This window comes from Phycodurus eques, chromosome 6 (genome assembly GCF_024500275.1).
Source record: "Phycodurus eques isolate BA_2022a chromosome 6, UOR_Pequ_1.1, whole genome shotgun sequence".
NCBI classification, from domain to species: Eukaryota; Metazoa; Chordata; class Actinopteri; order Syngnathiformes; family Syngnathidae; genus Phycodurus; species Phycodurus eques.
In genome coordinates, this window is record NC_084530.1 from 3,970,514 (window position 1) to 3,986,924 (window position 16,411).

The 16,411-nt window shown below is 38.3% G+C and overlaps 1 protein-coding gene across 3 annotated transcripts in view; it reads right to left on the reverse strand.

Annotated features, from left to right (window-relative positions):
• Positions 1-2,889: 2,889 nt before the first annotated feature.
• sorcs3a (sortilin related VPS10 domain containing receptor 3a) overlaps positions 2,890-16,411 on the reverse strand; it is a 281,809-nt gene continuing 268,287 nt past the window's right edge. For all 3 annotated transcript variants that reach the window (XM_061679784.1, XM_061679782.1, XM_061679785.1), the window contains 7 exons: positions 14,394-14,517; positions 13,966-14,078; positions 9,270-9,401; positions 9,071-9,170; positions 7,865-7,970; positions 7,209-7,369; positions 2,890-5,344 (listed from right to left, as the gene is read on the reverse strand). In XM_061679784.1, coding sequence (XP_061535768.1) covers positions 5,286-5,344; positions 7,209-7,369; positions 7,865-7,970; positions 9,071-9,170; positions 9,270-9,401; positions 13,966-14,078; positions 14,394-14,517 — 795 coding nt within the window. In that variant the 3' untranslated portion in view covers positions 2,890-5,285. The remainder of the gene's footprint in view (positions 5,345-7,208; positions 7,370-7,864; positions 7,971-9,070; positions 9,171-9,269; positions 9,402-13,965; positions 14,079-14,393; positions 14,518-16,411) is intronic.

Genomic DNA, 16,411 nt, shown 5'->3' on the forward strand with positions numbered 1-16,411 from the left:
ATGGAAATATCATACAAAGATAACGCAAGTAAATATGAAATGCATATAAATGCATGTAAATATGAAATTATTTTATTTATTAATGGAAAAGAAAAAACTTTTCAAAGCTCCTGGCCCTTTGTGAAAAAGTAATGCCCCCCCTACACCTAATAACTGGTTGAGCCACCCTAAACAGCAACATGTGACATTAAATGTTTTGTATAACTGGCAATGAGTCTTTTACATCTTTGTGGAGATACAGTATTTTGGCCCACTCTTCCTTGCAGAATTGCTTTAATTCAGCAACAATGGAGAGTTTTTGAGCATGAACGGCCTTACTAAGGTCATGTCACAGCATTTAAATCGGATTCAAGTCCGGACATTGACTAGGCCACTCCAAAATCTTTTTCTTTTTTTAAACCATTCAGAAGTTGTCTTGCTGGTGTGTTTTGGATCATTGGACTGCTGCAGAACCCAAGTGGACTTCAGGTTGAGGTCATGAACTGATGGCTGAACAGTCTCCTTCAGGATTTTCTGGTAAAGAGCAGAATTCAGGCGGCACAGTGGACGACTGGTTAGAGCGACAGCCTCACAGTTCTGAGGACCGGGGTTCAATCCCCGGCCCCACCTGTGTAGAGTTTGCATCTTCTCCCCATGCCTGCGTGGCTTTTCTCCGGGCACTCCGGTTTCCTCCCACATCCCAAAAACATGCATGGTAGGTCAATTGAAAACTCTAAATTGCCTGTAGGTGTGAATGTGAGTGCGAATGGTTGTTTGTTTGTATGTGCCCTGCAATTGGCTGGCAACCAGTTCAGGGTGTGCCCCGCCTCCTGCCAGATGATAGGTGGGATAGGCTCCAGCACGCCCGCGGCTCTAGTGAGGAAAAGCGGCTCAGAAAATGGATGGATGGAGAGCAGAATTCATGGTTCCATCAATTCCAGCAAGTTGTCCAGGTCCTGAAGGAGAAAGCAGCCACAGACCATCCCACTATCACCGCTACAGGTATTCTCCACAGGTAACTATTTATGCTCCAAGATGGAGCCATGCCCCAAACCACGTATGCATAGATAATTTTACACTTGAGACTATGAGAGTCCCATGTCTGGAAACAATGAGTCCCAGCCCTGGAACAATGAGTCCCTTCAACTTATCATCGCGGAATACAGATACAGTAATCCTCTGTTACATCACGGTTCTTGCGTCGCGGTTCCGCAATAGTGTACATTTTTACAGTTGTTACAGTTGTCTTGCTCTCCCTCAATATATTAGTGCGTTTCTGTTTGCCACAGCAGCAAATTATTTAAGACGTTATATTTTCCCAAAACTATCACAATAAACAATAGTATCGTTTATGTGTTTTTATGCCACTGATATAATGATATTAGAGAATAATTAATTAAAGTTCATCCTTTTTAAGAACAATTCACTTTTAATTCTAAAGAACATTGAAGATCCATCTATCCATTTATCCATCCATTTCCTGTACCGCTTATCCTCACTCGGGTCGCTGGAGCCTATCCCAGCTGACTCTGGGTGAGAGGCGGGGTACGCACTGAACTAGTCGCCAGCCAATCGCAGGGCACATATATACAAACAACCATTCGGATGCACATTCACACTTCCGGGCAATTTAGTCTTCAATTAACCTACCACGCAGCCACAGGGAGTACATACAAACTCCACACAGGCGGGGCCGGGATTTGAACCTTGCTGCCAATATTGAACATTGGAATTGTAATGTAGAACAATGAATATCTTAGATAAGAATTAAAAAAATAAAAATAAAACAGACCCAGGCTCTGTTCACAAAAATTGAACTTAAACAAATATTAAACATTTGGCACATACTGTAGGTATCGAGTCATTCACCGACTGGAGGGCCAAATAATGTCTTAAAACCTGCCAAATTTGAATGAATTAACAAAACAAACAAACACTGGACTCAAAAGCATTTGGGCGCTGTCACCGTTTTTAAATCAGATGCCATACATTTTAATATCACTATCTTTTTAGTCTTTTTTATTTATTATATGAATGTTGTCGTTTTATGTAGAGTATAATTACTGATGTCAGTCAAATGACACTGAAAATGAGTTCGCTGAAGTTTATTGTGTGAATATTGATAAGGTGTGCAACTGTGGTTATGGTAAATAAACAGTTAACTTTCCCATATACTGTATATGTGTTATCTGTGGAACACACACCAAAAAATGTGATAAACCACAATTAATTCATGATTTAATAAGTTGGGAGGCATGACTTTTTTTCATCAGGCCAGGTAGCTTTGAACAGTTGTTTTCACTTAATAAATAAAATCACCATTTACAAACTGCATTTCATGTTAATTGGGTTATCTTTGTCTGCGATCTTAAACATTAAAGTGGGGAAACTATGCAAAAATATTAGAATTTGAGAAGGAAATCACGGCACCATTTTTACTCCGTTTTTACTCAATGGTTAAGATCATCGCCTGCCACCGTGGGGGACCTCGGTTCAAGACCCGACTGGACCATCCGCCAACATCCCCCGGACTCACGGCTATGGTGTCGTTGAGCAAGACACTGATAACCCAAAATGCTCCCCGGGCGCTTCAGCTGCCCCCTGCTCCAGTGTGTTCCACTAACATGTGTATGTGTTCACTGCGATGGGTTAAATGCAGAGAACAAATTTCGTGTGCATGCATGCATGTTCATGACAATAAAAGGTGTTAGTTCTTCTTCTTACCTTTAGTCATCTACATCTGCCGAGTATGGCTATAGAGAATAGTAGAAATAAATAATGATAGTTCGTTCATTTGTATGGATCCATTGAAGGTGATGTACAAAAATCCATTTATTTGAAACACTTCCAAAAAGACATTGTCTTTACCATAAAAATATCCAAATGAAGACAAAATACAACAATACAGCTGGTTCATGCAATGATGAGTTTTGGGGTACAGCAGAAAATTACATTGCTTTTGCCTTCTATAATCTCATAAAAGCAAAGTTTCCACCAATCGATACAATTCAATTTGGGCACTGTGATACGTTTGCAAAAATGATTACAGATATGGTGTAGGCATGATGACGATATCTATATCATCTTGTATCATCACAGTAGTGTAGCTTATACAGTAGCAGCAAGACGCAATGAACAGCATCTTTTACTTTTGGCAGCTCCATGAATCCCGGCATAATCCATCAAATTTGAAAAATCTCACCGTCAGTCTGAGCAAAGACCCTAGAGAGTTCAATGGCAGCTAATAGAATTAATTAAAAGCCCAGGTGTGATGACAGACACTAAACAGTATACCGTATCTACAAATTATACTGTACATGTTATTCAATACAAATTATTTTATTCCTCATATTTGGCAAACGTACTCCAAAGTACATTCCCAATTCCAATGAAGTTGGGATGTTGTGTTAGACATAAATAAAAACAGAATACAATGATTTGCAAATCATGTTCAACCTATATTTAATTGAATACACTACTAAGACAAGATATTTAATGTTCAAACTGATAAACTTTATTGTTTTTAGCAAATAATCATTAACTGAGAATTTTATGGCTGCAACACGTTCCAAAAAAGCTGGGACGGGGTCATGTTTACCACTGTGTTACATCACCTTTTCTTTTAACAACATTCAATAAACATTTGGCTCCAGCACGCCCGCGACCCTAGTGAGGAGAAGTGGCTCAGAAAATGGATGTATTCTGTTTTTATTTTTTATTTTATTTTTTTTTCACAACGTCCCAACTTCATTGGAGTTGGGGTTGTATATGCATTCAATATCATTATGCATTGTAAGTTACAATGAACAATCTTAGTCTTAGATGAGAAAGAATAAACACTGAATATATTGAAATAATCGCTTAATGTACAAGGTAGTGTCTAAAATTTGCACAAATGCTTGTAGGGTAGCTGAGTGAGTTAAAGTGATGCTTAGAAGTGTAATATCTAATCTCTCATACCACTGGAGGCCCCAATTCATTATTAGCTTTGAAAAACTTAAAACAAAATGGAATGTAATCATCTATTTGAACCAATTGGGAATTACAGATCAAGTGCAAGTTCTGGCAGTGAGTCTCACAGTTTGGTTGATTACACTCACACACACACACATATATTATACTGTATTTACTATCCCTGTCTACACCTTCCACTAATTCAGACCTAGGGTTTTGTTTGGATCAATTTAACATTCAGTTAATTTAAAACTTAGTTTTATTAGAGTATTTTTTTTTCTGGGAAGGCTCCTGGTTTGCATCGAGTAAATCATTCATAAATTCAGAATATATTATAACAAACATACACTTGTCTCTCAAACGATTTTGTCTCACTCATCTAATGCATGAAAATGATCTTTTACGCAGTTGGTCCAACGCTGTAGTGCAGAATCTGAGACTTGTTGCCGTAATACAGTAGAATGTATCTGATGTAATTGATAAATTACTAGCTTTTGACAGATTTCCCATCATGACCTGAAGAGGTTTTAGTACATTGCTGGCTAGATAATGAAAGAAAAGTATAAATATGCATATTTACAAAATGTTTCAAAATGACAATAATAAAAATATAAGTGTGTAACTGAAACACACTGAAGGGACATCATCACCAATGGGTGAATACTTTGAATACTTGTAGCGCCAATTAGTAATTGTATTAGATGCCAGTTCAGACTTTTCATTGACTGATGGAGGCAAATGCATTAATGCAGAAGACTTTATCACAGTATACATTTCATACACAATACAAATGAAAGTATTAACAATAAAAAAATTGTAATTTTGAAAATGTACATTTAATTTTCAAAAGATTTAGGGTATGTAAATGTGTAATATGTAGAAACAAATATACATTTCTTTCAAGATATTTCAAGAAGAGTACAACTCTTTTAAAATACGTAAATGTGGATTTTGGGATAACTGACAGAAAAACAACTTTTTATAGTAATGAATTATCTACAACACAGGCTATAGTAGTTTATGTGTTAGTAATATTCCGTTTAATCAAGTACTTTGACATTGTGGTTATACATTAGCAGAAATTATGTCTGAAGCAAAGTATTTTGTCAGCTTTACAAATGTACTGTGTTACATAGCTGATACACCCACAAAACTGTTCGATGTTTTGTCTGTGGACAATACAATAATCTCATTGAATGCATTGATTTGCTGCATGGATGTTATTGATCAAGACTTCCATGCACCGCTGTAAAAATGAGGTCTCTTAGAAAACTATTAACAGCAGTTGTGTTGAGAATTACAAAACTGAAAGAGAGACCCCTTTGACACTAGGTTGCTATATAGTACAAGCTCTACACACTAGTGCAGTTTGGAATCTCCCTTGTGCTCTCGTGGGCATTTGCGACTCCCCCTGAGAAGAAATAGGATACAGAAAAAAAATACAAGCAGAATAAAGGGTTAGTCCAGGTATATCTCTTTCAGTCAAACACATTAGTGATTGACAAAGACTTTATAAAAAAGTAATTAATTTACTGTATGTACACTTGTATCAAACACTGGTAAACCATGAGTAACACCGATTGGTTCAAGAAAGGTTCATTGAGGTGCTTATTATTGAATATTTGAATTATCTGTGATGTCTGTGGTTACCTAAAATACACATGGAACTAAATCTGTTGCAGACGTTGTACACTGTGCCACGGTCACAAAGACAAAAACTAAGGTAACAAAAACCTGACTGAATTTAGGAATTTCTCAGGAATTTATATTTAAAAAAAAAGAAACAAACAAACCTTGTCCTATAAAAAGCAAGCATGCTTTTCAATGAAACAAAGAGTTCAATATCATATTTACTTGATTTCCTGAAAAGAAATTAGCTCACGACCGAGCAGTGGCGTGCAAAGGTGTGTTACTGGGGGGTGCGGATGGGAATTTTAGGTGGATGTCCAGCGCCACCGTGCCCTTCCTTCGCACGCCACTGCGGCTGGGTGGCCTTCAGTAAAATGCAGTTGGTAAAGATACATTGAGCCAAAACAACAGGTCACATAAGTAAAAATGTTGATAATAATATGAGCAAGAATGAAATGTGTGTGGAGATTTGAAAATGATTATCCTCCACAGAGATTTATTGGGCAATACAGTAAATTTCATCGTTGAAAATTTGTTGACAATTGACCAACATTGTCACTGCCTCAAGTTCTAATCGAAAAACATTTCAAATGCGTTTTGGATTCTGTAAATATTCTTCCGAGATGGCGCCTACTGCATGCATGTGAAGTATGTATTGCTGGCAGACTTAAGTATGTACGATATGCATTTTGAGTAATCACAAGTTCAGTCTGTGAATTGTAATGTGTACAGTGGAACCTCGATTCCGGGGGTTCGTCCTTTACAGCCGATTGACCGTTATATTTAAGCCCTTTTTTTTTTTTTTTTTGTGGCCATAGGCACCCATATAACTGAGTACAAAATTATTGTTTTGTAAGTTTTTCATGGCCTATAATGCCAACTACAGTACAATGTAATTGTAAATAAATATAAAAAAGCTTGAAAATGTTTGAAATATTTTAAATTTTATCCAAACTTACCGTGTTGGTGTGTTTAATTGTAACATTGTTGTCGTAGTCACTCAAGGCAGGTCGCTTTCATGAGCCGCGAGGAATTAGTGTGCTTCTTATTTCCAAATCCATTGCCATATAGAAAAACGGTTTGACAAAAAAAAACCTGTTACCGTACTAAAAATAGCATGTTACAGTCTCCAGAGTCTTTTGTGCCATAGCCCTCTTAAAGGAAACACCACCGCCATACTGTTTTCTCTCTGCGCAGAGCTCTTTGCGACAATAGCTAGAAATCCTGCCATTATGGCCGCCACGCAATGCATGGCCTGGAAAATACGTGTGTCCCAGTCTCTGCTTACACAGTATATTGCGCCACAGAGCCAGTAAACAACAGAGGCCAATTGTGGAACTAACGCACTTTTGTCAACACCAGTTTAGTTGACAACTGGAAACTCTTTTTTTGGAAAACATGTACTGTCCAGGCGGTCCGTTACTTCCGATATCCGTTAAATCAAGGTTCCACTGCACTTGCTTTTGCATATATGTGTGAAACGTTTTTCAGTACTGTTAATTCATGTTAATGTCCTATCGGTCTATGGTTTTTACAACTCACAACTCCATTTTACATATTTGAAGGCATTATTTAACCTTTTTGGTGAAATAGGGGTTGAACCCATTGTAACCGAATCTATGACCATTTTGGTGCTCATAACTTACTTTTGACCCTTGCATCCAGTTCTTTCTCCATGAGTTCTTTTGAAGAGGAAAACTCATTTAGTGTTATTTTTGTCGTGTTGTCACCTTGGCCCACCGAGCTAATCATCTCTTGCTCTTTCTCCTGGTTCACCTCTGCGTATATGCTTATCCAGGGTATTTTTCTAAACGTTTGCAAAAGGAGACATTAGAACTTAACTATTGGTCTGGTGTGTGCGGAGTGAAGAAACAAAAATTACACCAGGCAAACGCTCACCTTTCACATCAAGTCCAATATCATTTACAGTCAACATTCATTTTAGTTATTGATTGCAAATTTGAGAAATATTTATCTTTATACTAGTGGGAGGCATTCCATATTTATTAATAATAATGGCCTTTTTTCCAGCGAGAGAATTGCCGGTATTTTACCACAGTATGAATGTCTTACAGTACAAATACGGTACATGTGTTAAATGATTGTATACACTGCATTGTATTACTGACGATGTTCTACTCATATCCTGCATCTGCTAGAATGATGATGCCTAAAGGGAGATACATGACTGCAAATGACAAGTCTCGACCGTGCCCATGTGGGATCACAAATAATGGATAACATCATAACTTACACATACTAGGTTTCTATGTAATAAAAAATAATCACAAAAGGTTTGTACCTCTTGAATTTGTAGATGAGAAACACTGCAAGGCCAAGAAAAACCACTGATAGGAGCATCAGCATAGCAGAGCTCCTATGTCGAGGGTTGGAGTCCACCAAGGGTGCTGTAGGAACACTCATTTTAGAATTGATACTTTCTATAATCCCTTAGCTTGTATTACCACACTTAAGAAGAAAATGTTTATATAAATGTTGAAGTTAAACGATAAATGATAGCTAAACGTATACAGTCCTGTAGTAGACGTACATTGTGGAAAATTAAGTTAAGGTTGATGCGGAAATCCTAACCCCGATAAGGCCAATCATCTGCTGCTGTCGACTTCTGTAAGAGTAAGACTGATGCAGGTGACCTTCTCAAATGAAGTTGCAACTATTCATTGTTGCTCAGGAAAACTACCTCATTTGCACACGGTGTAAAAATATTTTGAAAATTTTCTCTCAAATGAGTAGCCATCGGCATTTAATCAGTCAATTGCCACCAGCATACGAGGCATCTATTTGAACGAAGGCATTTGAGGCAGACATTTAATTTTGACCAAAGTGCATTTAATTTTTGCCAAAGTGCCTAATATAATAGTTTGCACTTGTGTGTCCTTTTATTCTTGGTTCCTATCAATAATGTAGTGCTGTTGGAGACATTACTAATTCCCTACTTTTCTCACTGTTACATTTTGATGGGTGGACCTGCTTGAACAGCACGGTTGAAGCAGATGAGCAGCACTTGAGTAAGTGTCATATGTTTGAAGCGATTCGGACTCCAGTTGGATACGGGGGGGGCACTCTAAAAAGTGTGTGTGTGTGTCTGTGGTTGGATATATTCTTAATGTCAGAAGAGTTCAGCACACCACAAAAAAGCATGACAATAGAGGTGCCTTGACTTCAATATTTAGAAATAAGAAATGTTGACTTTTTAGAATTCTGATTTCTGCCTTTGTCCAGTATAATTATACTGAGTTAAAATGTTCGTTTAATGACAAAAAGAAATTGAACAGATGTTCCGGATTTGAAGGCAGGCTTTAAAGAGCCATTGTTTTTAACAATACCTTTCCACTCTGTGTGTTTTCAAAGGACATCACTTCATTAGTAATGAATTGTTAGTATTGCTGCTAACCCAATGGTCTGATGAAAAGATGAGAAGCGATGCAACAAGAAAGATGAAGGTGGTGAAAATGAAATGAATTGAAAACAAGAAAATATATCTTACCAAGTGTTAGCTGTGTGTTATATACAATCACTCTTACGCCAGGCTTCAGCTCGAACTCCACCAGATTCTGGTTCAGTGCACTGACAATTATGTTTGAAACCTGTTTAGAAAATGCAGCAGGGTTTTTAATTTCTTTAAAGAACAATATAGGATGATCTAATTTTATCAACTTAGTATAAAATACAGTTGTCACCCATACGTGTTCTAGCTCCTCCTCACTCCTTTTCTTGTCATGTGACTGGTTCTTGTGCGGTAACAGGAATAGCTCAGCGGCAGTTGGAACTCCAGGAAACACAGCTACCAAAAGCAGTTCTTCTGGGAACTTAGCCACCTATGGCAGAACAAGAATAACTAATGCAGACTGCAAATCCGTCTTTAGGGACATCAATTCTCTAATGCAACTGTGTAATGCATAGGCCTTATAATTTCCTGTCTTTTCTATACACTTGAAAAATCCAAATGTAATATCTTTGAAATGAACATAGAACAGCAGCAATGTATTTCTTAACATAATCATGGATAACGCATAATAAACATACAAGTAAAAACATGTTCATTTTCATAGCTGTCATTGTTTTAATCCTTTTGATATTTTCCCCCCTGTTGAAATGATTTTAAAACCTAAACTCATAATAACAATGTAAGATGAGTCTCAGTCGTGATCAATTCTTCTTTTAGAGTCTGTGATGCATTTTATGTTTTCTCTCTAAAATGGGCAGACAATGGAGCGATGACACAGTTACATTAATTATCACCACAGAAATCAGCCTTCCAACCAGAACCGGCTACATGCGGGGGAAAGAGGGGGAACAGTGGAAAGAGGGGAAACAGCCCCCACAAACAAACACTGTGCCCCCTCAAATCAAATCTCACTCTTTCTACTCGGGCAAGTGATATTTTTTCACTTGCGGAAAATTGGCGTCCTGTTCCCTCCCAAGAGGATGAAGAATCACAGGATTGTCACCCAGCCAATCAGCGAGGATCACAGAGGACGTCGTTGAAGCATTTGCCCAATCAGCAGAGTTCTAAAGCGCACAACACTTCCTTGTTTTTTCACAGCCAAAGAAAAAAGCAGATCTGCTGCTGGAATTACTCCCACATTTAAATTTGTAATTTCTAAAATAATTATGCTAAGATGACAACTGTCACATATTTTATGTCAGAAGTGTCACACTAAGTGATGAGTCAAGTGTTTGTGTTGGCGTAATTACAGTGCAAAAGCAAAAATCCATGTTTTGTTTTTTAACTATTTGAAATATGTTTGAAGTGCTGAAAACATATGCAAAGACATAACAATATAGTGCTGAATTGTTGAGAAGTAGCTTAAGCATATTTTTCACAGTTTGAATTTTCTTGATTTTGTGGGTGGGGCTAAAACACAGCCTGATGACATCACAGGGCTGGGGTGTATACTTTCTCGAGTGAGTTCCCTCCCCCACTACATAAGGACAAAGTGACGTCATTTTGTTTGGCTATGCGCCTCAGTTGTGAGTTAGCTGTGTCGAGCTACCACTTCAGCGCGCAGTTAGCAAGCTATCGATAGCTACACCCCGAAAATGCATCTTCGCTGTGGCTGCCTCAATTTACAGAACAGCTCGGTGATGTTATTTGAACTCCCCAAAAAATTAGGAAATAAAAAAGCGATTGATTTACTTTTTGATGACACGCAGATTGCGAGCTGAACGGCAACACCACCACCCGACTCTGCAGTGCGCATATTACAACGGATAGTTTTGTAAACTTTCACCAGAGACAACATGGCTTTGTGGGTACCTTGACACTAGTAAATGGGGCAGCCCTGACTGTCAACCTACTTGGGCTTCCTCCTACTGTCCTGCTGTAGTCCGGTGCTGTGTTCGGCTGTGACATTATGTTACCAACAACGAGGCTAAGTTGACGTGTGTGCTTATTTTTATGATTCCAGTCCACAATAACCATTCAATTTTGAAATTGAGCCTCCTAACGTGATTTTACATCGTATAAGCTATCACCCCCTCAGTATGATTGATTCCTTTTGACGCGTCCATTCGACACGCCCACATCGTCTGAGAGCTGAGGTGGCCCTCATTCTGATTTTATATACTTAGCGATTATTTTTCATTCAAATTTGGCAGGCTTGTTAACATTACCCTTCTCTGTGGTGTGTCGAATTTACGAAATTTTTTGGGCCTGTTTAGTGACACTTTAAAATTAGTGAAGTTGCACAATGAAAAATGCAAGAGAGACTACATACAACTGTCCATTTGTAGACATAGCCCCCTTTTCATTACGTTCACATTTTCTGTACAAAGTTAAAAAAAAACTTTTTTTAACCTTATTTTTTGAAGGTTATTCTGCATGTGTTTCAGCAAGAGACATTTATTTAAACACATCCTACAATGACGTGAAAAATTATTGGCCTCTTTCTCAAATTCTTATATTTTGATATAGTTTCCCCACTTTAATGTTTAGGATCATAAAAAATATATAAAATATAACCCTCGTGAACTTAAAATACTGCTTAAATGGGTATTTCATTCATTAAGGAAAAAAAACAAAAACTAGTCAAAGTTACTTGGCCCTGTGTGAAAAAGTAATGCCCCCCTAATTGCGTTTCAGCTTGAGGTCACAAACCTAGCTGAACATTCTCCATCATGATTTTCTGTTAAAGAGCCGAATTTGGTTCCATCAATCACAGCAAGTTGTCGAGGTCTTGAAGGAGCAAACCAGCCAAAGACCATCACACTACCACCACCATGTTTGACTGTTGGTATGATGTTCTGTTTCTGAAATGCTGAGCTACATTTACTCCAGATATAATGAGACACACACCTTGCCAAAAGCTCAACTTTCATCTCGTTAGTCCATATAATATTCTCCCAAAAGTCATTTGGATGTTTTTTTTATTTTTAATTTTTTTTTAGCAAAAGTAAGATGAACCTTGATGTTTTTGGTCTGCAGTGGTTTTCGCTTTGGAACTCTGCCATGGATTCAATTTTTGCCCAGTCTTTTCCTGATTGTTGTGTCATGAACACTGACCTTAACGGAGGCAAGGGGGGCCTGCAGTTTGAAGGCCCTCGCACGTGATATACTGATGCCATGACCATATATAGACTTATTTGTGCACTGTTATGTTGTGTAACCTAAATTCAGTAGCAAAATGTTCTGATAAATTGTGTAACTGTGAAACTACATATCAGCCGCAGAACAGGATGTTCTGTGCCAATAAGAGATATTGCTGTGACCTTGGATCCACCCTGCTCAAGCTTTATACACCGCCCTGAACACTGTATAAAATCTCGCACTGAACGCTGAGAAAGCGCACATTTGAGCTCATTTGAGCAGCTGCAGCCTTTGCCTGTAGAACATTTGTGCCCAGAATATTCTGCAATAAAGATCTTAAAGAAGTTCATTTCCAGTCTCTGATTCTGACCAACATTCTCACCATCCGAAATTCAACGAACACGCGAAGGACTGGCGGAGAAAAGCCTCCTTCAACAAGTTCTTGAGAAGTTGTTCCTTTGTGGCCTCGTGGATGAGTTATTGCTGTTCTCTTGGGGTAAACTTCGGAGGGTGGCCGCTCCTAGGAAGGTTCACCCCTGTTCCATGTTTTCTCCATGTGAGGATAATGGCTCTCCATATAGTTTGCTGGAATCCTAAGGCTTTAGAAATGGCTTTTGTAACCCTTTCCAGACTGATAGAGGTCAATTACTTTAGTTCTTGACTGTTGCGGAATTTTTTTGGATCGTGTCATTTTGTTGCAGTTTTTTTAGATCTTTTGTCCGGGTTGATTTTGTCGGGGCAGATTCTGATTCAGTGATTTCTTGATTGAACAGGTCTGGAGGTAATCAGGCTTGGGTGTGGTCAGTGAAAATTAACCAAAAATTGTGATTAGCCACAATTAATTCATGATTTAACAAGGGGGGTAATTATTTTTTTCACACAGAGCCAGGTAACTTTGAATATTGTAAATATTTTTTGTTAATAAATGAAAGTTCACTTGGGTGACATTTGTCTGACAAATTAATTGCTAATAAATTAAGTTCACTTGGGTGACATTTGTCTGACATTTGAATTTGTTTGATGATTTCAAACATTAAAGTGGGTAAACTGTGCAAAATTAAAAGAATTTGAGAAGGGGGCCAATACTTTTTCATGGCACAGTATGAGGGCGCCGGGATCACAGATGTTTTGATGAACGTGCATTACGTCACTCACGTTTGCTACAAGCTACGTTTCAAAGTAAACAAGCAACGAGTTTTCTCACAGCCAAATGTTTTTCTGTTGGTGAGTAACACAAATATAGAAAGACTGGCACATTTGTCCAGTCCCATTTAATATCTCTCTCACTTCACTTTTACTTTTTAGTCCTAACGCTCATTCCTTTAAACATCTCCTGTGGGACACACTTGGCTCCACGTTGACGCGAGTGTGTAACAACGCTGAAGTCCCCAGTGCTATGGGTTTACGAATGGACACACACATACACACACACACACACACACACACACACGTGCGCGCACACACACACACACACAAACAGCAAAACATCAATCGGTGCCTTGTTAGCTACCATGCTCAGAAGTTAGCAGATCCTTTTATACAGCTATGTGACTTAAAATTAAGGAATTAGAGCTCATGAGGTGATTTCCTGAGGGAGAAGGGAAGCAGAGGTGTCTTCACACCTGTCTGATGATGAATCACAGGGTGGCCTAAGGGTGTTCTCTTGCCGCATCAATGACTTCAGAGTATTGGACAGCACAGGTAATGGGGATATTGGAAATAATTAAGAAAAACCTCAACAAGAAGTCATGTAGTCGATACGACGATAGAAAGGAAAGCATTTCAAAGACAGAGCGACACTAGAGGTGGGAGGAGAGCGAGAGGGCATCACTGAGCAAATGAAAATCACTCACTTGGAGAACGGCCTTCTTAATTATTCTCCCCAAATCCTGCCTCCACTCGGATAAATCAGGGTTGAACTCATCCAGATTTGGGGAGAATGATAAAAGGAGGGATTTGAAGAATTCTGTCAAGGAGAGCCAGGGGAGAAACAGCCTTTAATTCATTTGAGTATAACATGAGTGTTCATTTAAGTGTTATTTCCCCTGCACTATGTTTGACTAAATGCACACAGATTACAGCCACTCAATTTTAAAGCAGCACTGCCCACTGATAATAACTCATCATCTTTCACAAATGCTTGCAGTCAGATTGCTGAATGCCAGATAAAGACATACAATATTATGTAGAGGTTACCAGTGTGACTCAGCTGACTGCCTTTCGTCGAACATACTTATACGAGTTGTGATATATATGTGCTTTAAGAAAACAATTTCCTTACCTCTAACTGCTATGGTTTTGGAATCTTGGAATATGATGTTGGCTGCAGCTACTTGAACTGTGAGAGAATACATTCCCTCACTGGGAAAGGTGTATGAGATACTCCCATCCAAGGTGACTGTTGGCTACACACAAATAGAGACATAAATCACTCTCAGTAGTTTATATCAATGTATATATACATTTGCAGTTGGCAGAGAATCACATACAGTGGACCCCTGCATATTCGCGGTTTCGGAAAATATTCACATTTATTCATTCTTGTTGCAAATTTTGTTGCAAATCATGAGCAGTTTGAAATGTTTAACCAAAAATGATTTCTATAGTTTTATGAATCAGTGAGCGTGCACCATTCAGTTATGCATCCTTTGTAAAAAAAATAATAATAATTAAGTTCTGGCAGTGCATGGAAAACCCCCCCAAAAATTCCAACAAACCAACCTATTTTGAAGTGAAGCTTTTGACTGAAATTTTGTAATATTCGATGTCTTAAAATATTTCTACAGGATGTATTTATTTTCATAGAATTGTAGTGTGAACATGGCACAACATTTTATATTAGTCTACTCCTTTAACCTGGCATCGTTTGGCCTTCACAGGTGCATCAATTTCATTTAAGTGTTGTCAGTGCACCCTCCAATGGACAGAATTAGCAACAAAGGTGACTTTTATTGAAAAATAGCAGTTAATGTGTTCTCCATCCCCACGGGCCAGATGGACCCCTGATGGGCCGTTTCTGGCCCGCGGGCCATATGTTTTATACCACTGTTATAGAATAACCTTATCAGACTTGTCTGGCATTTGACGTGCTTGGTTGGGAAGGGGCAAAATCGGTACAAAAAAAGGTTGATTGTCTTTATCTGTGTACTGGGCCTTGGACCTGCTAATACCACATCTAAGGCCTGGTACAATCAAAGATTTTTTCCCTCTTAAAAGATTTTTTTATCTGCTAGAGACCTCAAATAAATCAGGCATTCAACAGTTTTGGTCGTCGTGTGTGGTGTGCGCCGAGAATCTCAATACAGCAGACCAAACTCACACACGAAAGATCGAACACATCATCACTATCATTATTAGGCCTTTTTTTTTTTTTTTTTCATCACCCCACTGGCCAGCACGCAACGATGGCGTGTGTGTGTGTGTGTGTATGTGTGGTGGCGCACATGTAAGAACGGATGGAGTCATCCCAAGGACATATTTAAATTACTTGCATTCAGTATAACACCATCTCATTCTGCATTTAATTATGTTGTCTTTTTGTGAAAATAATCAAAAACCATGTCAATCACATCAGTGACTTTGACACGAAGATTTCTTGTTTTGTGACACCTCAAACTATAAAACAAAAACAAGAGTGGTAAAGGTCTTTTAATAGGAAATTAATAATTTATTTACAGATATACAACAAGCAAACGCGCCGTGATCGATGGTGACTCACCCCATGGCTTAAGCTGCACGTCACACTTTTTTTCCCCCATTCACTCCATAACCATCATAATCTTTTCTCCTGATCATGACACACACTTTCTACTAACTACCGCGACACATACTCTGTTGATACCATACATATACAGTGCCACCTGAAAGTATTCACACCCTTTCACGTTTTCTACATTTTGCTATGTTACAGACTTATTCTCAAGCTGATTTGAGTATAGTTTTCTCAAAAAAATCTACATAAAATGTTCCATAATAACTAAGTAAAAACACATTTTCAGAAACTTACATTTATAAAAAATGTAAACCTTCTAATATAATAGGTACTTAAGTATTCACACCTTTTGCTATGACACTCAAACTTAACTTCTACAACTTGAATGGATTCCACCTGTGGTAAATTCAGTTGATTGAACATCATTTGAAATGGCACACACCTGTCTATATAAGGTCTCATAGTTGGCAGCAAAGTTGGAAAAACAGTTTAGCGCTAACGACTCTAAATCAGTCTGGCATGGATTCCAATCGCTGAGAACAATAGCACAGTAGCCAACGACTTGAATACCTTCTACTGCAGATTTG